The 25,694-nt window shown below is 37.7% G+C and overlaps 1 protein-coding gene across 2 annotated transcripts in view; it reads left to right on the top strand.

The window, feature by feature from the left end:
- The window catches only part of poc1b (POC1 centriolar protein B), a 31,703-nt gene extending 6,370 nt beyond the window's left edge, over positions 1-25,333 (top strand). Inside the window, exons 7-13 of one of the 2 annotated variants that reach the window (XM_062982799.1) lie at positions 51-166; positions 2,681-2,814; positions 8,092-8,160; positions 8,400-8,552; positions 13,248-13,334; positions 22,620-22,814; positions 25,071-25,333. In XM_062982799.1, the coding sequence (XP_062838869.1) occupies positions 51-166; positions 2,681-2,814; positions 8,092-8,160; positions 8,400-8,552; positions 13,248-13,334; positions 22,620-22,814; positions 25,071-25,169 (853 nt within the window). In that variant the 3' untranslated portion in view covers positions 25,170-25,333. The remainder of the gene's footprint in view (positions 1-50; positions 167-2,680; positions 2,815-8,091; positions 8,161-8,399; positions 8,553-13,247; positions 13,335-22,619; positions 22,815-25,070) is intronic. The other variant, XM_062982800.1, reaches the window with a different exon arrangement.
- The last annotated feature ends 361 nt before the right edge of the window (positions 25,334-25,694 follow it).

Here is a 25,694-nt window from a genome sequence, read left to right as displayed (position 1 = left end):
ACATTGCATCTTCACAGTGACAAACCATTGTTTTATTAATTTTTTTCCAGATTTACGAACTATGTAGATTTCAGTCCTGATGGTACATGCATAGCTTGCGCAGGTTCAGATCATACAGTGAAGATCTGGGATATCAGAATAAATAAATTATTGCAGCAGCACCGAGGTAATTGTATATGCTGTTCAAAATGAGTGAACCCCTTTCTCAGCCCCCATCTCCACTAACCATTTCATGCAGTTTCAAACTGGTATTGAAAAAAGTGATTTTGCTGGGTAGATGACTACATAGGAAATCACGGAACCAGTTTGAAGTATAGAGGGTGATTACACAAAGCACAGAGCATTGCTGCACATTAAGGGTTTGCTGTCACATACTTCTCTGGAAGTTTGTTGTCTGGCCACTGCAGTTTGAATATAGTTTCAAATTACAATAAGTGGTCAGTGTAAATGGGGCCTTTGTCTCTCTTTCAGTCTTCCCCATCCTCCCCCACTTGTAATCTGTTTGAAAGTTAATACAAGTCTTAGGAAGTAAATGTGGGAAGCCTCTGATTATAATTTTTTCTTCCACAAACCTGTCAAGCATACTGAAGAAAGCAATTTTTTCATCTAGTATTTAAAAATGGTCTGCTTTAGTAATATTTGGCAGTACAGCAATATGTAATTTTATAAGTTATGTTACCCATTTTTAATATCCATTTTCCCTTATGTTGGGTCATTGTGATGAATCTAAATGGTAGTAAAAGTATTGTAGAATAAAGTATATGTTTAAATAGCAATGTAGCAATTAATAATAACAAAACCATTGTTGTAAATTCTTATCATGGATTGAGATGTTAGTCTGAATTTAGTTGGGTATTGAACAAATGGGTTTTGAGGATTTTGTTACAACTCCTTGTCCTTATAACCCATTGAAATTACTATTTTAAACCACAAGATGGCAGCAAAGTTTCTGTATAATCTCAAATTCATTTTCTTCCTAAATAGGATGCTGGCAGATTAACATAGAAAAGAAAAAGGAAATCATCCATTTAATGTGTTGTCTCTATCTGCAATGCTTTTTTTGTATTTGGATGTTACCAAGATCCAGACTTCCACATTCTGGTTATCCAAAAATGATGCCATCTTCGTTCTGCATTGGTGCAAAGAAATTCTAGACATTCGGAAAATGAAATATTTGTCGCTGATGTTAAAATCATGTGGTATTGTGTACTGTCTGTAAAATTCCCATGCTTGTCACATTAACAACATTGGATAGCCTTTAAATTTGTCTACTGCTGTCTAGGGTTCTGCTGAAAAATCTTATTAAAATCTTGAATCTGATCATATTACTTCTAAATCTGATGAGACAGATCTAAGAATGTGATTTTCATATTGGAAACTAGAAATTGAATAATGTTGCTTTATTTACTGTAAAAAGGCTTAGAAAATAGTGTCACTGGCCATTCTTGCAGAAATTCTTCCATCAAATCTTAATGCATGATTTAGGAACTTTCACATTTTCCTTGCAGCCAAATCATTTGTCTCACTCAGCTTCCTTTCCTCCCCAGCTGTTCCTAAGGATGTGTTGGCAGTTCTCCTCACTTCTCCCATATGTTCTGCTATTTCCTGAAATCCTTTTCTTAATGAGAGTTAGATGAACCGGCAATTTTGACAGTCATCCCATAGTGCCCATAAGTAGTTCAGAGATAGTAGAAACTTACTCCAAATTATGAGATATGGAAAGACACCAGCTCCTGCTCTGAACCCATTTTGTGTGCCTGCCCGTTAGAAAGTTCTTTACCTTTGAGGGGTTTTAGGGATCATTTGTGAGCATTCAGAATCCCCTGGACATGAATAACCGCCCTGGTTTTCCAAAACTGTGGATGGCCTAAATGGTTCTGGATGCAAATTGTATGCCATTAAGCTCCAACTATACTTTCAGCTTAAATGCTGACATTATATAACCCTCTTACTTTATTATTTTAAATATGAATAGTCTGTGTTTTTTGTTCTTCAGATCCATTCGTGTGTACAGTTCTGTTAAACCTGGAAGTCAGAGAATTAACACATAGATCAAAGTGAAGCAGTTCCTTGCAAGTGAATTCACAGTAGAGATCTTGCCCTATCATATATGGTCATTCAATTATAAATATTAAAGAAGGGATTTGTTTTCCCAGCCACAGAGAAATCACTATTAAAATACTGCAGTTGAGAGATAACGAGATATATTTTCCATAGAGAAAAGTGGAACAGTGGAAAGGGAAAGTTTAGCAATTTCAAAGAATGACAATAGGTCAGAGTAGCTGGAGACAGGCCAGGATCTAAATAGGCAATTAAGTTATATCTCTCTTCTTCCAAACAAAATCCAAGAAATACACCATATTTCAGAAGGTCTCCAGACCACTCAGAATTGGTTTTGAGGTACATGGGGTACTTCAGAAGGAGACATGACAGTTAAAGTATCAAACTGGAACCTGCCCAATCCAGATCGGAAATTAATTCAACCAAAAAGTGTTGCTCAGCAGAAAAGAAATGGCATTTAAGAATCAAATTAGCCTTTAGCTGCAGTTCTGTACACACTTGTATATAAGTAAATCCCATTGTAAATAGTAGAACACTTCTGAATATATATATGCTTATTGATGATTATATTGACATAAATACTGGGAATAAATACCTTAATTACTTCCCCTTAAATAAGTTCACAGGGCTGGTGTCAACTATGCATCTTTCCATCCTTCTGGTAACTATCTCATCACGGCTTCAAATGATGGTACCCTTAAGATTATGGATCTTTTAGGAGGAAGACTTTTATATACCCTTCATGGACATAAGGTAAAATTTTGTTATCTCTTCTGTTTTGTAGTTTGTTCTTACCTTAAAGGGACACTTTGTGCATTGTTGTTTCCTTTTACAGGCAGACCCCAAGTTGTGAACAAGATAGATTCTGTAAATTTGTTCGTTAGTTGAATTTGTATGTACATCAGAACAGGTACATTTTTCCATTCAAAATATTTCCATTCAAAATATAGCATAGGGGATGGTTAACACCCTTGTTGTGTTTGTTTTGCTGTCTGTGTCCTTGTTCAGAAGATTTCGTCTCACTTTCTGTCCCTGTGAGATTTGGATTTTGAAAAATGTGGCTTGTTGTGGAAACAAGAATTGGTGGTAAAGCTTTGGTAGAGACACCCTTTCCCCATGATAACTCTTCCAGGAGTGAATTTTCCTTCCAAGGGGTAGATTTCTCTCACTTCCTGTTGTCTGGCCCCCATTCTTAACTATGAGTCGTTTGTAAGTTGGATGCTTATAACTCAGGGACTGCCTGTATTAAGGTAATCCCTTTGTCCCTAATGTATTGTAATGCAAAAAGTATGATTTGAGTGCGCCCTGTGGCACTGACAGAACAAATGCTGTGTTCATAATGTGTCCAAATCAATGTATTTGTAGACACCCACAAGTGAATACAGTACTTCAGATAGGCCTGACTAGTCTTAGTCTCTTTCTCTCTCTCTCTCTCTCTCTCTCTCTATATATATATATATATATAAAAGAGTGATGGCATCACGGCGATTCACAAAACAACAAAAGTACAGGCCCCCAACCTCAAAATTTGACAACACAACCCATCATCCACGCCTCAAGGTTGATACAACAAAAAGAAAAGAAAAATAAAGTCCTAATTAGAGGGAGAGCAATAATTTTTTTTATCCAATTGCTGCCAGTTTAGAGGGCTAATCTCTGCCCACTTGGTTGCCTAGCAACCAAGGGACAGCCAGGTTTCAGTTAGGGGACAGGCAGATTTAGGCCTCACTTAGACGTCTTCCACAGATTATCTAATTTGCACTGGATTATATGGCAGTGTAGACTCAAGGCCCTTCAACACAGCTATATAACCCATTTATAATCTTATATTATCTGCTTTGCACTGGATTATCTTGACTCCACACTCCCATATAATCCACTTCAGTGTGCATTTTATACAGCTGTGAAGAAGGAGCCTCATATAATCCAGTTCTGAGCAGATAATATAAGATTAGAAATATACAGTAGAGTCTCACTTATCCAACGTAAACAGGCTGGCAGGATAAGTGAATATGTTGGATAATAAGAAGGGATTCAGGAAAAGCCAATTAAACATCAAATTAGGTAATCGTTATACAAATTAAGCACCAAAACATCATATTATACAACAAATTTGACAGAAAAAGTAGTTCCATGCGCAGTAATGCTATGTAGTATTTACAGTAGAGTCTCACTTATCCAACATTCGCTTATCCAACGTTCTGGATTATCCAACGCATTTTTGTAGTCAATGCTTTCAATATATCGTGATATTTTGGTGCTAAATTCATAAATACAGTAATTACTATATAGCATTACTGTGTACTGAACTACTTTTTCTGACAAATTTGTTGTCTAACATGATGTTTTGGTGCTTAATTTGTAAAATCATAACTTAATTTGATGTTTAATAGGGTTATCCTTAATTCCTCATTATCCAACATATTCGCTTATCCAACGTTCTGCCGGCCCGTTTATGTTTGATAAGTGAGACTCTACTGTACTGTATTTACAAATTTACCACTAAAATATCACACTGAATTTAAAACACTGACTACAAAAACATTGATTATGAAAAGGCAGACTGCGTTGGATAATCCAGAACATTGTATAAGCGAATGTTGGATAAGTGAGATTCTTCTTTAATATGAAATAATTACTGGGATAGAATAATGCAGAACAATATAATCTCTAAAACCAGGACAGTAAATAAACGGGAATTCCACACAGGAAACAATCAGGGCCAGCTAACACCTCCCAACAAAGTATTCCCATCATCAAAGTCTGGCAAATCCTGTTTTCTCAGGGCCACAGACAGTAGAAGCACATAAAATATCGCAAACAACACCACTCTGAAAACAAGGGAATTCCAGACAGGAAACAATCAGGGCCAGCTAACACCTCCCAACAAAGTATTCCCATCATCAAAGTCTGGAAAATCCTCTGTTTTCTCAGGGCCACAGACAGTAGAAGCACATAAAATATCGCAAACAACACCACTCTGAAAACAAGGGAATTCCAGACAGGAAACAATCAGGGCCAGCTAACACCTCCCAACAAAAAATTCACTCAGGGAGGAAACAGCCAGGCTTTAAAGCTGCAAGGCCATTACATCCTAATCATTTTTCCTAATTGCAGCATTCATACTTGCCTCCAACAAACAAAAACAAAAAACCAATCAGAAATATTGTATATTCACAACCTTTAGGAAATAATATCCCCTGATGGTGCAGCGTGTTAAAGCGCTGAGCTGCTGAACTTCTGGACCGAAAGGCCACAGGTTTGAATTGGGGGAGCGGAGAGAGCCCCCACTGTTAGCCCCAGCTTCTGCCAACCCAGAAGTTCGAAAACATGCAAATGTGAGTGCATCAATAGGTACTGCTCCGGCAGGAAGGTAACGCCGCTCCATGTAGTCATCCCACATGACCTTGGAGGAGTCTACGGACAACGCCGGCTCTTCGGCTTAGAAATGGAGATGAGCACCAACCTCCAGAGTAAGACACGACTGGACTTAATGTCTGGGGAAAACCTTTACCCTTGACCTTAACTACCACCAATTTCTCAATACTTTATTTCCCATACCACCATACTTCGCCACAGCAACGCGTGGCCGGGCACAGCTAGTATGTGTGTGTATGTGTGTATGTATGTGTGTGTGTGTGTGTGTGTGTGTGTGTGTGTGTGTGTGTGTGTGTGTGTGTATATATATATATATATATATATATATATATATATATATATATATATATAAATGTTCTGACCATTTCTGCCTTAAAGTAAACAACAAAACTAAAGACCCAAAACCCATGAAACTTGGCCACAAAAGACATGGTATTCCCCGCTGTGTTTAGACATTAAAAAACAAGAAAATAAAGTCCTAATTAGAGGGATAGGAATAATTGTTTTTTTCTCATTGCTGCCAGTTAGAAGGATTGTCTCCTAGCAACCCACTCAGCCATTTAATGGCGCCCAGGGCCGCTTCAATCAGGCCTCTTCTACGCTGCCTATAAAATACAGACTATCTGATTTGAACTGGATTATATGGCAGTGTAGACTCAAGGCCCTTCCACACAGCTATATTACCCATTTATAATCTTATATTATCTGCTTTGAACTGGATTATCTTGAGTCCACACTGCCATATAATCCACTTCAGTGTTCATTTTATACAGCTGTGTAGAAGGAGCCTCATATAATCCAGTTTTAAGCAGATAATATAAGATTATAAATATACAGTAGAGTCACTTTTCCAACATAAACACCCCGGCAGAATGTTGGATAAGCGAATATGTTGGATAATAAGGAATTAAGGAAAAGTCTATTAAACGTCAAATTACGCTATGATTTTACAAATTAAGCACCAAAACATCATGTTATACAACAAATTTGATAGAAAAAGTAGTAGGTAGAAAGTGGCCAGGCTTGCCAGCAGCAAGGCTATTCAGTGCTATTCATCCTGGCCAACCAAGATTTCCCCTAGATAGAAAACCCCCAAGCTCTGAAGCCACGATGCTACTCTGTCCCATACTGCCAGGCCTAGAAAAGATGCCCTATGTAGAAAGCAGCCAGGTTTTTAAGATGCAAGACTATTCAGTGCAGTTCAAGCTGTCCAAACAAGGATTCCCCTACTAAGGAAGCCAGGCTTCAAAGCTGCTCTTTGATTGAGGGTGCTACTCCAGCTACTCGAGAAAACGGTCAGGCTTTGAGGCTGCAAGGCTATTCACTGCTATTCCACCTGGCCAACAAATGATTCCCATAAGCCACAGCAATGTGTGGTCGGGCAAAGCTAGTATATAATATAACAGGATTATTACTTTTCTCAGCTTGGAAACTATGCTTCTATTAATGCAGACTAAAATAACATTCACTACGGCATCATAATCTTGGCTGATATTCAACTTACGATCAACAAGAATCCCAAAGTCCTCTGTGATTGTAGGTCTGCTGAGCCATGTATTCCTCATCCTATAGCTCTGCATTTGTTTTTGTACCTAAATGTAAAAATATTGTATTTTTCTCTAACTTTCTCTCCAGTTTTCTAGTTCTTCCATTTTATCAAGGTAATCTGTGAAGTAACTCTGAATCATAGAATCATAGAGTTGAAAAAGACCTCATGAGCCATCCAGTCCAACCCCCTGCCAAATGTATACTAACACCTTGAAAAGTCATATCACAGAGTGACACTGGTCCCATTTCAGGCAGAGATCAGCATATTTTTCATACTCCCGAATTTCCCATGCTCAATTCTAGATATCCTTTTAGTTAGAAGTGAGGATAGAATGTAGGGGATAAAAGCCTCGTGACTTGAAGGTTGGGTTGCTGACCTGAAAACTGCCAGGTTCGAATCCCACCCGGGGAGAGTGCGGATGAGCTCCCTCTATCAGCTCCAGCTCCATGCGGGGACATGAGAGAAGCCTCCCACAAGGATGGTAAAACATCAAAACATCCGGGCGTCCCCTGGGCAACGTCCTTGTAGACGGCCAATTCTCTCACTCCAGAAGCAACTCCGGTTGCTCCTGACACGAAAAAAAATTATTTATTTATCTACTACATTTATATCTTGCTCTTCTCACCTCGAGGGGGACTCAAATCAAATGTACATACAATATATTATTATATTATATAATAATATATTATTAGCATAGCACAATATAAGCAATAAATTACATATATATATATATATATATATATATATATATATATATAATTAGTATCTAAATTATTATATTATATAACAATATATTAGCATAGCAAAATATAAGCAATAAATTACTATATTGTACTATATAATTATATGGTAATATTATTAGTAATATTACATTTACTATATAATATATAATTAATATTATTATATTGTAGTATTATTAGTATAATATTGTATTGCATTATAATATTATTATCAATATTATAAGTATACACAATATATTATAATCTTATATAGGACAGAACATGAACACCACATCATAAAAAGGGACAAAAGACTAGTTGAAAACTTCTGGAAGCTTATATATTGTCTTTTAAAATATATATATATATATGTTTTTCAACTAGGGTCCTGTCCTTTCTGCAGCTTTTTCGAAAGGTGGGGAAACATTTGCCTCTGGTGGTACAGATGCACAGGTTTGTTAAGTTTTGTATACCTGAAAGGACTTCTAAACCATAATCATTTTTCTTCTGCTTGCTGTTAGTCCTTCTAGAGTCTTGTTAAAATTATTTTAAATTTTTCACTAAGTAGACCGTGTTGATAGTCAAATAACACAAAATACCTTCATAATTTAATATATAATGTTGTTTCTCTTTACAAAATAAAGACACGTACATTTTTGAAGTGTGCATTAATTTTTTTTTACTTATTACAGGTACTGCTATGGAAAACAAATTTTGATGCATTTGAATGTAGGAAAGTGCTCAAAAAACATATGCAAAGAACACGTATTGTTGATCCTCCTCACCTTCTTGATATTTACCCAAGATCACCTCATCGTCATGATGCGAAATCACAATCCATAGAGGTAAATTTTTATGTCTTGTTTATCTAGCTAGTGATATATTCCATTTTCCCTCTAACAGTGAACATACTCTAATCACTGAGCATGATTAATACTAGAGTTGTGGCGGATTTATTTTCTTCCAGTACCATCGGTACCTTCAGGAGCCCATAACGGTAAGGGCCCTCCCAGTACAAAAACTCGCCCGCAACGAAAGCAAGCAATAGCTGATCTTTGCTCCTTCTCCCTTATTTGGCATACATTTGAATCTTTTTGGTTTTCTTTTATTTTCCTGATTCTTTTTATTTAGTGGGACTGACTGGGAGTTGGGGACCTGAGGGATGGTGTGTGGGGTGTGTGCGCGTTTGGGGGCTTTCACCCTTTAAGCTTCTTTTTCTGCTTCCTTTCCTCACCTCCAGAAAATACTTCTAAAAGATAATTAATTATTATTAATAATAATAGTAAACCCAGCAAACAAAAAGAAAAGCCTACCTCTGCTCTAGAGTAGAAAGTAGAAACAGCTTTAATGAAGCAAAACCCCAAGCAGAAAGGAGATTGCAGTCAAGAGAGGGATTTTTAAGATTGTCCAGGGAGGATATCTCCACTGAGCTCCATGTCATTGCTTTTCCTTCCCTTGACATCCTTAACATGCCTTGGAAAGCTGTGTGGTGTGCTTCTGATGCTAGGAGAGAAAGTGTGTCCACGCCTGCCTCTCCTCTAGAGTACAACAGCTTTAAGAAGCATTAAACCTGGTCTTCTTCTCTACAAAACGATAGGATCAAGAAACAGTGGTAACTGATGCTTTTTTAAAAAAATCTGGGTCTTAATTAAGGGTATGGAAGGGGAGCCTGTTGGAAGTCTTCCCCACAATGGGCTGGATAGGATACTTTCTTAACCCCACTGCTGATATTCAGGCTCCCCTAAAGGGAAGAAAGGAAAGGTTCCCAGGGGAAAGGGGAGCCTCGGAAGTTCCCCAGTGCCGGCAGTGGGCCGAAAGGAACTGTTTTTTTCAAATGTGGAACGAAAATGCCCATTAGCAACATGGCCATTTTTGGAAGGCACTGGAAAATGGGAGCTTCCAGTATCTGACAAGTGATTCACCCAAAATGCACAAGACTAATTTCTACCTTTTTGAGCCGTTTCAGTGATTTCAGGTAAATTGTATGAATATCTTCCTCTTGTATCATTTTGGCCATATGAGGATAGACATTTAGAAAATGAGTACTCTGTTAATTTTCAAGATCTCTCTCTTCTAGCTCAGGATGTCTAGATGGCAGTGATAGACAAAAGCGGTAAAACCACTGAGCTGCTGAACTTACTGACCGAAAGGTCGGCAGTTCGAATCCGGGGAGTGGGGTGAGCCCCTGCTGTTAGCCCCAACTTCTGCCAACCTAGCAGTTCGAAAACATGCAAATGTGAGTAGATCAATAGGTACCACTCCGACAAGAAGATAACAGCACTCAATGCAGTCATGTTGACTACATGAACTTGGAGGTGTCTATGGACAATGCTGGCTCTTCAGCTTAGAAATGGAGATGAGCACCAACCCAACTAGACTTAATGTTAGGGAAAACCTTTTTTATGTGAAAAAAACCTAACTTGCCATACTTTAATGAAGGATTCACACAGTTAATCGTTAAGTTATAACTTTTAAATCACACTATGTTTATTGTGTTTTCACTTTTATCTCAGGTAATTCAATATGCGTATGTTTTAATATATGTTTTTTATTTATTACTCACTGAAAGGAGAGGTGGGTAATATTACTATTATTATTATTATTATTATTATTATTATTATTATTATTATTATTATTATTATTTTGCAGACTCTACAATAACCATACTGTATGCTGAGTTTAGTATTTCCTGAATTGAAAAACCTTTTGAGCAGAGGGCCAGTTCACAATCCCTCAGACTGTTGGGGGGCTGGACTATAGCTTGAAAAAACATTAATGGATTCCAATGCACGTATCTTATTTGTATTTCAAAAAACAAAAGCTATGAAAGAACAATACAGTATTTAAAATGAACAACAATTTTAACCAACATAAACTTATTAGTATTTCAATAAGTGGGGACTGCTTTTGGCTGATGAGATAGTCAAATTAATTAGGATTGTTGTTGTTCTGTGCCTTCAAGTTATTTTAGACTTAGGACAACCCTCAATTTAATGTTTAGGGCAAGGCCCAGGTAACTGATCTTGGAGGACTGCGTCTGGCCTGCGGGTCTTAATTTGGGGACCTCTGATTTCATGTATCCTGGTAGGTTCCATGCAGAAAATATCTGTTTACGTGCTACTGTGTCAGGGAACATTAAAAAGACATTGATGGCCCATCAATGATGGATGTTTATAGCATATCTTTTTCCCCAGGACTACAACTTCCAATGGAATAAAAAGTGCAAGTAATAACACAGTACATTACAATACTAAGACACTATGGATTGAAAATAATTTCAGTAAAAATAAGAGTAAAGAGATAATACAGTAGAGTCTCACTTATCCAACATTCTGGATTATCCAACACATTTTTGTAGTCAATGTTTTCAATGCATTGTGATATTTTTGTGCTAAATTCGTAAATACAGTAATTACTACATAGCATTAATGTGTAATGAACTACTTTTTATGTCAAATTTGTTGTATAACATGATGTTTTGGTGCTTAATTTATAAAATCATAACCTATTCTGATGTTTAATAGACTTTTTCTTAATCTCTCCTTATTATCTAACATATTTGCTTATCCAACATTCTGCCGGCCCGTTTATGTTGGATAAGTGAGACACTACTGTAACAGTATAGAATAAAACAATTAAAACATAATTGATTTAAAAAGGTTTAAACACAGAGAGAATTAAATAATAAAATAACAATAAAACAATTGTAATAACAATATAACACCTTAATGCATGTTAATGTTACATTATGCATGGTACTGTTTGCAAGTATATGATAGTACAGTATTTGGAATATAAACCAATGTTCATTTTAATAACTTCTACTTTACACTAGATGGCACTACAGTTTAGTGATTTTAATGTGCATCAGAAAGCAGCCTACTATGAAATAGGATTTTCAATTGAGTACCCTTTTGAACATTGAAAATGTCACACTTCGAATAGTTTCAATTCCATTTGATTGTATACATGGTTTCAGATTAGCCTGGATGCTATATATGATGGGCTACAAGAAAAGTTATCTTGCAACAATAATTAAAAAACTACCTTAAAAATGAATGTTCAAATTCTGTAAAATAGTTTTGAATATGGCCATATGGAAATGAGAGCGGAAATACTTTTGATCAGGAGTTGTTGAAAAAGAAAACAACTTGGGAGCCTAAAACCATGTCCATAAAACGAGATCAAACAGATAGAATGTAGTCTTCTAAGATAGAATAGCACCTTTGGGGCAAATCTCATTGTAAGTAAAGGTAAAGGTTTCCCCTGACGTTAAGTCCAGTCATGTCTGACTCTGGGGGTTGGTGCTCATCTCCATTTCTAAGCCAAAGAGCCGGCGTTGTCCATAGACACCTCCAAGGTCATGTGGATAGGATGGCTGCATGGAGCTCTGTTACCTTCCCACCGGAGCGGTACCTATTGATCTACTCACATTGGCATGTTGTCGAACTGCTAGGTTGGCAGAAGCAAAAGCTCATTGTAGATATTCAAATTTTTATTCTATCAGACTTTTAAAGACTTTTAAAGACATTGATGGAGAAGAGAGAAATATTTAATGCCATGATGCTATCTATGGTTAATTGGCATCTAGATGCATTTTAATGCATTTCCCAAAATTTTTCAGTTTTAAAAAAATATATTTTCAAGCTACATTCTACCAGAAACTATTTTTTCCATTAATAATTCAGATGTGCTTCATAGCAATTTGTTTCTGCTCCAGATACAGTCCATGGTCTCCTGCTCTTTCATGGGCTTCATTGAGCATCATTAACGGTACTGTTTCTGGTACTCTTAAGAACTGACTCTTCCCAGCTGATCTCCTTGTGTATAAAAAAATCCCTAAATAACCATCTCTGCAAAATCCAGATATTATTTGCAGTGCTTCATTCACACAGCAGTGATTTCTGGGTGTTCTGCTCTCCTAGTGAGAATTATACAATTTTAAACAGACTTTAAAAGCCCCAGTTTAACTGAAAGCATGGGTACAAAATAATGGTTGCCCATGCATCTTCTAATGGAGCCCCGGTGGCACAGCTGGTTAAGCCGCTGAGCTGCTGAACCTGCTAACCAAAAGGTTGGCAATTTGAATCCGGGGAGTAGGGTGAGCTCCTGCTATTAGCCCCAGCTGCCAACTTAGCAGTTCGAAAATATGCAAATGTGAATAGATCAATAGGTACTGCTCCAGCAGGAAGATAATGGCGCTCCATGCCCTCATGCCAGCCACATGACGTTGGAGGTGTTTAAGGACAACGTCGGTTCTTCGACTTAGAAATGGAGATGAGCACCAATCCCCAGAGTCAGACACAACTAGACTTAATGTCTGGGGAAAACCTTTACCTTTACCTATGCATCTTCAGGAGAAGCAAATTACAAATATAAGCCAAAAGGTGTATTCGTTGCTACTAAATGGATAAAAAACATTTTCTTAAATTATAGTGTGTATTCAAATAGTTTGCTAGCAGTATATATTATCTCACCATATACAATTTTGAGGTTCTGTGCCCATTTTTAATAATAACCTCACATCTTATTTTCAACAGATAGATCCCAGCTATGATGTAACAGACATGCAAACATTTGACCCAGTAGTCATAGATATTACCTCTTCATCCTCTTTGATGTCTCCGGTAAGTCTTCCAGGGGCATGTCCTAAATTGTACACATGACATATTATTTGTGGCGACCCATGTTTTACTGAAAGAGATCAAAACATTATGTTTGCAGGTTTGGATTCTGTCGCATGGCAAGCTTACACTGCCTTGGTACCTGAGTTTATTCTTTCAATTGCAATAAAATTAGAATAGACTTCTGTGTTTAGAGTTACATATCACATTGTGCCAAGAGTTTCCCCCTTTGTTTTGTTTGGATGGTTTTCTTTTTCTACTGTTTTGGCACAGATTTGGCTTCTCAGTAATCTTCAGATGTTGCCAAAACCATTCCATTTCCAAACTATAGAAATCATTGTGGGACAGGCTACATATGTATTACATGTCTAAATAGAGATGAGTTGACTGTTTTTGAAGTCATTGTGGTTGTTTCCACAACTTATGTGTAATTTACATATAGGTTGTACATATTCAACTTTTGAAGAACTCATATGGAAGAACTCATATAATTTGTGGGTGTGTACATTTGTTCAAAGCTTTTATTTAAAGATTTTAATAAGCTTCCTTTCAATTCTGCAAGAATAGATCTAGCTATGTCAGACTACCTAAACCCTGCTAAGTGTCCAATATACTTGAGACCTCATATTGTGTTGTTTGTTGTTTTCCTTGCTTAATCTTCAAGCCTGTTATGAGTCAGTTCAGTGCTTCTTAATTGGATACTGGAGCTGCTTTCCTGTGGTGTAGTAGTCACATACCAGTGACATATCACATGAAAGCCTGACACTGTACTGATGATGGGGCTAATTGTACTAATTGTCCTAGGAAGATCCATGGAACTAGCCCTACCAGTGTGGGGATTTTAGATATTGCTACCAAAAATGGGATGAAACCATGATAGTGGCTTCCGCACTGTAATAAAATTAAAAGTATGCCAATATCCCATTTGCAGACTGATCTAGGTTTCAAAGTGTCTTTGCCTGTACAGGAAGTCCCCGAGTTACAAATAACTGATTTACAAACAACTCATAATTAAGAACAAGGGTGAGAAAACAGGAAGTAAGAGTAATCTCCCACTAAAGGGAAATTCACTCCTGAAATAATTTTTATGGGGAGGAAGGTATCTCTACTGAAGATTTATCACCAATCTTTGTTTCCACAACAAGCCAATTTTTTTTCAAAATCCAATAACCACAGAAAGTGAGATGAAATCTTCTGAACAGGGGCACAGATAGCAAAGCAAACATCAAGGGGATGTTAATCCTTTCCTATGCTATCCAAAGTGCATGCTCCCCCCCCCCCCCTCTATATATATTGGCTAGAGTTATCCTCAGCTTCAGAACAAACCTACGGAACCTGTCTTGTTAGTAACTTGGGGACTTCTTGTAACTGAAAAATACTTAGAAAAGAATTGTAGGACACGACTTTAGCTCTCGTTGTCATAAAAGACCTCAAAAGGACTACACCTCAGACATGATAAATATATTTAAAGAGGATTCCCTTACATTTCTAGCAAACCTTTCTTCGGTGACTCATTGGTGAATTCACTTGTGGGTATAATGAGACTCTGTGCGTCATCTTCTTAACTAATGTTCCCTTACATCAGCTTATAATTATATATTAGACAAAAACAAAGTGCTAAGTATTTTGTTTTCTAATATTTGTGGCTTTTATGCTTATCAGCTATAGATTTTTTTGATCTTTAAAACACTGATGAGAACCTCTTCGCAACTTCCTATGTACCATCATTGCTAATTTACATGCTTTAAAACACAATTATGTGATTTTGAAAATGACTACATACTGAGCAAGTAGCCAACGTTTCATCCCTTTTTGCTTCCAGAACATGTAAAGGCTTATATGTCTATTATACAGTCTCTATCCTTTCTTAAATTGACTACTTTGTATAGCTAAATATAAAGCAGTCCTTCTTGCTGAGATAATGATAGTTGTCATTGAGTTTTTAACTAGTGAAAGTACTCCAGAAAAGCCTGAGCTATTGCTAACTGTTCTGATCAAATAGCTATAAGTAGAAATTACTCCATTTTTCTGAGTAAAGCTCCATAATTTTTCAGTGAGTCATAAGTACGCGTTTGCTTGACAATCTTTATTAAAGTTACAACTTGTCCTAGTGTCAAACACTTGAGAGGTGTTCTAACTCCAGTATGTTATGCAAACAGAGATCTTGAAACGGAACTCCAAAAAGAATAAGCAATGCCATTGTGTTCATTAATAACCTTTCTTGAGGACTTTTCCAGGGAGAGGAATTTCTTCATGTCCCTGCATGGGACACAACCAAATCCACAGTGATACCTTTATTGGGCTAGCTATAAAGTACAAAATAGATCATTCAAGCTTTTCAGGCTCCACTGGCTTCTTCATCAGGCAAACAAGTTAAAAATAATGCAGGAGAAACAAAGTGATGTTAGAGACATAAGGCTATTTTTTGTCTCAAATTTTACTTTTGTTGTTAGTTAAGATGATCTGGAGCGATTCCAATACAAGTGGAGACCATTCTGCATCTTAGCCATGTAAGGACCAGGAAGAAAAGGCAGTAGAAATCCAGGAATAAAATTTTAAATTCATTAGCTGGAAAGTAAGTTCCATTGAAATCCAGGTTATCTCTGTCCCGTGTGATTCTAAGGGCCCCTTTCTTAGTCAGAGAACACTGAATATCTTGTGAGGTTTCAATAGTGTTACCCCTGGGGAAAAATGTTTAAGTGTTACATAGGTAAAACCTATAAATACTAAAATCTTAGATGTCTTAACTTCTTTGTCTGATGAAACCAATAAAACTTCCCAAAATTGTGTGATGTATTTGGGGCATGTTTTGTGGATTTGGGGTTTTGTTGTATTATGCTGCACAGCCAACATGGCTGCTCCTGAATGTGTTGGGTGGGACACAGATATTTTTGGTTTTTTGCTGCATTGTAACATAATCTAATATTTTTCGTATGAACTGTGACCTCATGTCTCCACCACCAATTGCTCCCTCATCACCTCTCGGTTTTGCCCTTATATTTCTGGAAGTCTAACTTGCTGCCAGTATCTTACAGCTGATAATTAGACATTTGTTAAACGCCTCACAACTATCAGTCCCCACATCCGCTAACAACTGTTTCCTTCCTCTTCATGTGGAAAAGAAATATTCTCTGAGCGCTGCACCCTGAGGAATGCAGAGACAGCGGCAAGGCTTTCACACAGGAAATTACTGCTCTTACAAGCTTAGAGAGTGCTTCTGTCACTTGGACTGTCTGCCCATAATGAGCTTCCTGCTGACCTACAAGATGATTTACTACTGATCTGAATGCCTTTGCCAGTCTGTAAGCGTAACGGCAGCTAATGAAGCTGGTGGTCAGCAGTTCTGTAAATCTGTAACTGCCCTGTTTTAAACTTCAATGTGGTAAGCACATGCATGCAGGGTTGAGCATTTTCCCCTTCCCTCAAACAACAAGCTGCGTGCTTTACCATGGAAAATATTGCTGCCGATCACTGAGCCATTTCCAAACAATTTTACTTTTATACAAATGTAAGTAAATGGAGCATTGTAATGTCAGCATTTAAAAAACTGTAGACCTAATGTCAGCTGACATCAGAAAAAATAAGGCTTCTGTCCACCATTTTGGCTTATGCCCATTGACCTAATATCAGAATATTGCCCTTGGCCCAATATTATAGTTAACTACATTTGGAATATGTAAGGATTAAGTGACAGTAGCACAATAGCCTAACCACACATAATATCATGGACAAGAGGGAAAAATAATCAAGTGTCCGTCCATTCCCCCTATAAAAATCTATGCAGTTTTGTGCAAGAGGGAAATCCATACAAAGCTAAATATGTTAACAGAACAGTCTCATGCATAAATTCACTACATTTAGTGAGGTTTTTCTCCTTGCAAAGTAGTTAACTGCTGTTATCAGTTTTGCTACAGCACTGCAGACCAATAGTTTGATTACAGAGTTTAACGGAGGCAAATAAGGAGCAGATTTACACTGAATTGGATTATCTAGTTTGTAACTCTGTTTAGCAGAGGTTGGCTACTGGAAAAGGAGGGTCAATCCTCCCCCCACCCCCCCATCTACAGCATTCTCCCAGCCCAAACAGAAGTACATTCTCATGTATAAGTTGAGGGGAGGTTTTGGGGCCAAAATTGTGGACAACGCTGTTTTGGTGCCAGCGGCTGCCATTTCCCCACACAGGCATTCAAAATTGCCAGAAGTAATGCACAGTGAAAATAATAGAATGTATTGATGCTTCTTTTAGATTCTCCTTTGGTGGACTAAGTACTCACCTTTTGGCAGGGAATGGTTCCTTTTTAAAATAAGAGTTAAGGTACAGTACTCATTGATCCACAGATAAGTTGCCCCATGTTTTTTGACATGATTTTTTAGTAAAACATTTAGACTTATACATGGTTACATAGAGTACACAACCAAAAACAGTTTCAACTGTCAGCTTTAAAATGCTATTTTTCTTTTTATGTGGGGGATTTGGAGGGCAAGAGAATGGAAACCTTCCCATGTTTATGATAGTTTGGGGCACAATATGGCCAAGCAATTGGTAAAGGGTCGATGGCAATTGGAATCCTATGGACTGCACGTTCAGCACTACTGTTTAAAGCCAAATCCGTAGCAGTCTACATTATCCTGAAGATGTTTTCAAACACATTTATATTTTGGATAGAATTTGGATCAATATGAGAGATTTTGATCTAATTGTTCCTGGTTATTTGGCACATGGATGTGTTTTCTGTTCCTGCAAACAGTAGGCTATTCACCAGATGGATCCTATCATAAAATGGCTAAAATTTGGCAAGGGCGGGTAGCCATGCAGAACCCTACTATGGCAATTCCATGTGTGGAAATACTTCAACGGTTTTTTGAATGCTGATTATTACATTTTCTTTATATAAAAAGACTGATATAATACGTGGAATTCACAGTTAAATTCATTTTGAATATCAAATGGAAGAAGACCACCGTTAATCATTTGAGCAAGGAAGAAAACTGTCCAAGCCATCACAGGTGATCCCCAGAGTCTGTGGAGTGGCTGCAATGGTTGTCAGTCCTCCTCAGTTGCAAATTGAAAATCCAGACAACAAAGATAGGGCATTCATGTGTGTGAAGGATGTTCTGGACACGGAGAGGGGGCCAAGATTTAGGGAAAGCAGCTGTGTCCCCCATGCTTCAAAGGCAAGACCAGGAAGACAGGAAGCTAGTGGGTTGGGGTAGAGGGGGTGGAATGAGGTTGTAAAGTTAGATTGGGAGAGGCAGCTTTTGATGGAACTGCAGTCCAGTTAAAAACTAGGTGGCATTGCATCAGCATTAAGGGGCTTTGCTGTGAGCTCTTCCTTGGGCTATGTACACATATGGTCTGAAGCAACTAGTTGCAAATTAAACCGGGCTCATTTTTATTTCGATTGTAAATAGTGTGAATGTTTTGGTGGTTTCAAGTTATTTGTCCGTCTCATTTTAAGAGCTTCCTGCTGCAGCTGTTTACAGAGACACCGAAGACCAGCCTTTTATTACATCTCTTTACCTCTCTCCATATAATTGTTATTGTTATTTTTGGTACCTTGGGTCTGCATAAGAACATTTGTCGTTTATGAAGGGACTTGTATATACTTCTTCCTGCAGGGATTCTATTTTGAGTTGACTTCCTGGCTGTATTTTCTCACCTTTGGAAGCCAAGAGCTTTTGATGACTTTATTCTCTAGTGGAATGTTTTGTCTCTTTTTTATTTTGCCAAACTTATTTTGCTGATAGATAAAAATTGGAGCCCTCGGTGGTGCAGTGGGTTAAACTGCTGAGTTGCTGAACTTGCTGACCGAAAGGTCAGTGGTTCGAATCCTGGGAGCGGAGTGAGCTTTCATTGTTAGCCCCAGCTTCTGCCAACCTAGCAGTTTGAAAACTTGCAAATGTGAGTAGATCAATAGGTATCACTCCGGTGGGAAGATAACAGCACTCCATGCAGTCATGCCGGCCACATGACTTTGGAGGTGTCTATGGACAACGCCGGCTCTTTGGCTTAGAAATGGGGATGAGCATCAACTCCCAGAGTCAGACACGGCTAGACTTAATGTCAGGAGAAAACCTTTACTTAAAACTGAACCATATTCAATTTTAACATTTAAATATAAAATAAGTATAGTTTATGAAAATATAATGGAAAACACTGATTTCTTTCAAATGCCAGATTTCACATTAATACTTACATAGAAGTACAATATAATTCATTTAATATTTGTAGTGAGATACTTAGGCTTCAGCCAGTGTATCCATCTTGCCCTAAAGAACACCCAATTCTTTGCAAACTTTTTCCATGTGAAGTTTTAGTATTCTAATGTTTCACATTGTGCATTTCCTGCCATTGATGACATGTGAAGGATATGAACTCCAACCTCCATCAAAGTACCAGCAGTCCTAGAAGTTACTGTTATTTTCAGTTTAAATAACAGTGTGAAAAGCTTCTCTGAAGCCTTTTTGGAATAGTAAAAACTACTACACTTTTGGAATTTTTCAAACACAGAAGTCCATATTTTGCCCTCAACCCAGTTTACGTGTTTAAAAGACCACAGGCCCGCTTTGTGCTGTTGAGTGTGGCTGAGAGATCACTGTGGTGTAATGCCACCGTTGTGCTAAATTTAACACAGCTGTCGTCCCTAGCAAATAAATCAATAAAGCTGGCATATCCAAGCACAGCTGCAAGGGCAACAACTGAAGAACTCTGTTTATTCTCCCTCTCCCCAATCCTGCATATGTTATAATAAAACCAAGTCACTGTGAGATTCCCTACTCCACTTGTTCTGAAATGACCTAGTGCCCCCTATAAGCTTGGGCAGCTTTAGGTTAAGTTAGTAAGAGTAACAAAGTGAGTGATGGAAACATCCATTTCATTATTGAGGGTAATCCTTTTAGGTATGTTGTTTGCCATTTGTGTGTGGGAGGCTCTGCATGGGCAGAGATTCAGAGCCCATTCCTAAGGCTTAAATTGTCAATGCAGTCCAATGTTGTGACTTCCACAGCCACACAGCATTTCCATGAGAAACTTCCAGGGACTGTTTATCCTTGCCCTCACTTTTAGAATTAAACTGGATTTAAATGTTCCAGATTTAAATATCCTATTATTATTGTTGTAAAGTATCAGGTCATTTCTAGCTTACAGTGACCTTAAGGGGAACTTTTCAGAGGTTTTCATAATAGACATAGTGCTAGCAAAAGAAATCTTAAGCTTTGTCAGGTGTAAATGGTCAAACTGCAAATGGAACATAGTAAGATTTTTGTGTTGCTGTTATGTAACTTCAAGTCAACTCTGATTTCTGGTGACTATCCCAGCATGTTCTCGGCAAAACATTTCAGAGGAGATTTGCCATTGTCCTCCTTTTGGGATGGGAGCGTGCAATGTGTCCTGAATCAGTCAGAGGGTTTCCCTGCCTGAATTGACAAATAAAAACAAGAACCCCTGATTCTAAAATAGCAACCACAATGGTTCTTCATAAACAACAATATAATTTCTACAGAACCTTACGGTGTAGTCATATACAAATGTACTTAAAAGTAAGCATCAGTGAGTTAAGTTGGCCTCAATCCAAGGTAAATGTACATAGAACCCTAGTTCTTAACAAATATGTTCATTGAAAACAAAAGTGCATTTCTGCTTTGCCACCTTGCATGCTTCAAAGTGATACAAGACAGTTCTACTTATATAGTCAAAGTGGAAACTGGTGTCCTATTTTTAAAGTGCATGCCTCACCAACGTCATGATTCATTTCGAAGGCCTATCTTCAAATCCTTATTTGTCATGAGGTCATTCTGGCATTTTACAGGAAGCTGTCAAATATGCTTTATGTGTAAGAAAGCTGGCCAAAGATTAAAGGAAGGTGGTTTTTGAGATGTATCATATAGCATGTACATTCTTGGGAACACCGGCACTAGTTAGTTTATTTTCAGGCAAAGTTAAATGATGGGTCAGCTTTCAAATTGATTGGGTCCAGGTAATAAGATGTTTGATTCTTAAATGTAACAGAATTTTATTTATAACATAGAGCTGGTATAGATTGCCCAAGGAAGTTCCTACAACAAACATGACCAATTCAGAAAGAGTGAAACATAGGCACCTTAGTTAAGCCTTCTTGTTTAATTGACTAGTTGCAGACTATGTGTGACATCCCTATTCCTATAAAACATGTCCTGGGATACTGCATCATGCTTATCCTGTAAAACATGAGGACATGCTTCCATGGTATGTGTGGTTTTTATGCTTAACTTTACTTGTGTTTATATAGATACTGCTCAGTATTTCTGAAACACTTAGACTGTGTTAATGGCATACAAATGTTTGTGTTTCCTGAGAACCCCATACTAGACCTAATTATGCTTAGAAATTTCTAAAATGTTTCATTATTTGAGGGGGGCTTTTTTTATAGTGTAGCCTCACCATGGAGAATGCATTTTACTTTTTTCAGATCCTTCTGTAACTATATCCTGTATGGCAGTGGTTCTCAACCTGTGGGTCCCAGATGTTTTGGCCTACGACTCCCAGAAATCCGAGCCAGTTTACCAGCTGCTAGGATTTCTGGGAGTTGAAGGCCAAAACATCTGGCGCCCACTGGTTGAGAGCCACTGATGTAAGGCATTTCCCTCTTATTTCAGAGCATTCCAAAACTGCTCCCTATAAATCAAAAGGTATAAGCTGGCCTGTCTTAAGCCAGGACTTGCTTAGGTATATTGACTTGGAACCAATTTGATTCTTGTCCTATTTGTGTACTAACTGCCAATGTGACTTTCATGAATGATCCTATAAGGCAAAGCTAAGCAATTTGCGGCTCCCAAGAGTTTGTGTCACAGCTCCCACTATTCCTATCAGTCATGGGAGTTGGGGCTGATAAGCAGCAACAACATCTGGAGATCATTCAGATTATGCACCACTGAGGTAAGAGCTGTAATGTGTTAACCCATGGCAAGATCCAAAGAGCAGTTTTGGGTGCACCTAAACCCATTCTAAAAATCTGGATACACACAAACTAACTATAGATCCTTGCTCATATATTGTAGCTCAGTCATGTTACATTTGTATCACTGTCCACTAGGAATATTAATCTAGTCAAGCTGTAATATTTCCATACATATAAAAGGAATAATGTATAAGATTGGGATAAGTCATCTTATTTTTTGTGAAAATGGAAATAGAAGTACAAATGCAATAATTATTTTTATGTGCTTAAAAGGGGAGACTTTAATATCCACACCTACCAATGCTGAAATGTTTAAAGCTTACTATATGTATATTCTCTGCTTCCTTTTTAGATCAAGACAAAGGCTCAGCTGGATCCTCATGCTTTATCCTCTCCAACAGTATCAAAAAGACGTTTGGAGGGTGAAAACAGACAAATATTGCCTTTTGCGGATGAACCAGGCACCATGGATGAGCCTGTAGGCATTTCTCCAGTTATGACTAACGCGTTGGAGCATATTATTGAGCAACTCGACATTCTGACCCTTGTGAGTTCCCAACAACATCACATCTACTGAATTACCATGTTTCCCTTTATTAATCAGTTTTCATTTCTCTGGACGAAATCCTAACAAATAAGACCAGAACGGGGTGGGAAGTAACAAGGAAGGCCTCTCTGTGTGGGAAGAGTGTGGCTAAACACTGGGCTTCTGTCCAAGACTGGAAATCCATGTTTCAATCTTTATTTATTTACTTAAAAACTTGTTTATAGATTTATACCCTATCCTTCAAAAGCTTTCCCAGAGTGGGTTATGTGGTATCTCAGTTCATCGGTTCATGCAATGAGCAGGTGCAGACTTCACTCTCTGTCTTTAGCTGTGATAAATGCTAATGTTGTAACAAGCAGCAAGATAATGTTCATTAAAATTGACATGCTATCCATCTTTATAAATGTCCTTTTGAGATTCTAATGAAAGAGAATACAAGAACATTTAATGAAATCTAATGCAATTTATGTTTGAAAAGGAAAGCTATCATTTTTCTTTCATAGTGCTACATTTGAGCTACAGTAGCTTTAAATAAGTAGGTAAAGGTAAAGGTTTTCCCCTGAGGTTAAGTCCAGTCATGACTGACTGTGGGGGTTGGTGCTCATCTCCATTTCTAAGCCGAAGAGCCAGCGTTGTCCGTAGACACCTTCAAGGTCATGTGGCCGGCATGGCTGCATGGAGCCGGAGAGGTATCTGTTGATCTACTCACATTTGCTTGTTTTCGAACTGCTAGGTTGGCAGGAGCTGGGGCTAACAGCGGGTGCTCATTCCGTTCCCGGGATTTGAACCTGGGACCTTTTGGTCCACAAGTTCAGTAGCTCAGCGCTTTAACGCACTGTGCCACCAGGGGCCCCCAAGTAAGTAAGCCCCTTAAATAAGTAGTCTCCCTTTAAAAGGGGAAAAGGCTGTTCTGAAACATAAGCCCTTACGTTAATTGATTACATGATTTAAACCAAGAAGCCTTGTATGTCAGATGCTTTGTATGCTTTAAATAGAAGTATGTCATTTTATTGTTGCTGTTATCATCACTGAGGTAGTGATGGCTCTATTTCTAATTGTGTTGGTGGAATCCAGATATGCAGTGTGACATATTCACAGAAGTTTGCTTGAAACTTCTTTTGAATTCATATTTAAGCTTTTTTCCTGATTCTAAAGATTATGTAACCTATAAAGTAGCCCTTTTCACTTTGGCTGCAAAAAACATCAGGAAAAGAACACTAGATAAAATTGCTACAAAGCCATGCAGACTGAAAGTATTAATTTGATTGTTATGTTAGAAATTTATCTGTAACATGAAATGTTTTTATGCCTTATGTGAGCTTGGTGATCACTTTGGTTACCATCTTCTGTACTTTTTAATCTTGAATGTTCTGCACATTTTGTAGCTCTTTCTCATGACTTTTGACTAGCACAATAAACATATTGATTGATTTAAGATACTCCACATTATGGTTGAGAACATGTTTAAAAAGCGATACCATTGAAGTGCTGGCTTCTAAGACAAGAAGGAATTTCAGAAATACATGATGTTCATCCAAAAGCATTGTGAAGTTCTTTTACCTAACAATAAGGGAATGCTGGGACCTTAAGAGCTCCCTGTGCATGAGCAGAAGTCACTTTGAAGTGCGCCTGGGGGCAGGAGAAGCACCCCTCTCAGCTGCAGCCTCCATCTCAGACACGTGTTTCTCCTACAGCTGTTCAGGCAATGCAGCTGTTCAGGAAAAAGCTGGGGAAGTTAAAAAAATCCTGGCATGTGTGCAGAACATCTCGCCTGGTTCTTTGGATCTGAGCTTTTCAAAGATCTCTCAACACTCGCCTTTCCTATTGCTATCTCTTGGTAAAATAGTTCCTTGGAGGATTTATTTCCCACAGCAGCTAATGTATAAATACACACCCTAGTGGTGCCATGTGGGAATTCTCTGCCATAGCAAATATTTAGGACTAGAAAACCCTACTTGAGAGTTCTTCTTTAGAACTGTATTTTGATGCTGAAAATATTGCATATCATACTTACACATACTCTATAACAAAAACACAAACATCAATATCCAGATTCATGGCATGACTAAAGATTCTTTCCAAAACGTAATCTTCATAACACTTCTGTTGCTTAGCGAGCTTTTTCTCAAGGCTGGAATATCTGAACCAAACTTTTTTTTTTCTTAATGTGCTAGGAGTAGAGGTTTTTTTGTGTTTATTTTTGTTTTGCAAATAAAACATTGTCAATAATAAGTGCTTCCTCTCCTTTCCTAACAGACTATCTCAATCTTGGAGCAGCGCTTGACTCTGACTGAAGATAAACTGAAAGAGTGCTTAGAGAACCAAGAGAAGCTGTTACTTTCTATTCATCAATGAAAATAACTCTTATGTATCTTGATGTACACTTTTTAATATATATTCAGGGAAACAATGAATGCCAATCCCGAAATAAAGCAAAGAAAAAGTGCCTGTGAGAAATTAACTTATCATTGATAACATTTTTAACTTGTAATTTTTAATTATTAAATATATTTTGCTTATTTTCTGAATATTCCATTTCTTTCATTTGGACTACACCTGGCATGTTTTATCTATACAGCATCTACAGATTTTTCCATATATAACAATGGAGGGACTTCTTAAGAAATGCATTGTTATCTGCCTAAGAAAAGAGTAGTTAGTTAACTTTCCACAGAATGAAGCAGCCTGAATTTCAAGGCAAGTTACTTTTCTTTTGCTAATAGTTGAAATTGTATTACCTGTCTTTTATTGCCCTTTGTGCCCATCCCCACGTGGCCATGAAAAGGAGTGCTTTTTACCTGCATTGAGATCTCTCTATCTTAAATAACATAAATACAATAAAGTTACAGAGTAGCAGTGATTCCAACTTTACCACTTTTC

This window comes from Anolis carolinensis, chromosome 5 (genome assembly GCF_035594765.1).
Source record: "Anolis carolinensis isolate JA03-04 chromosome 5, rAnoCar3.1.pri, whole genome shotgun sequence".
NCBI lineage: Eukaryota > Metazoa > Chordata > Lepidosauria > Squamata > Dactyloidae > Anolis > Anolis carolinensis.
The sequence above is the reverse complement of the archived record's forward strand: the minus strand, read 5'-3'. Positions and strand labels throughout refer to the sequence as shown.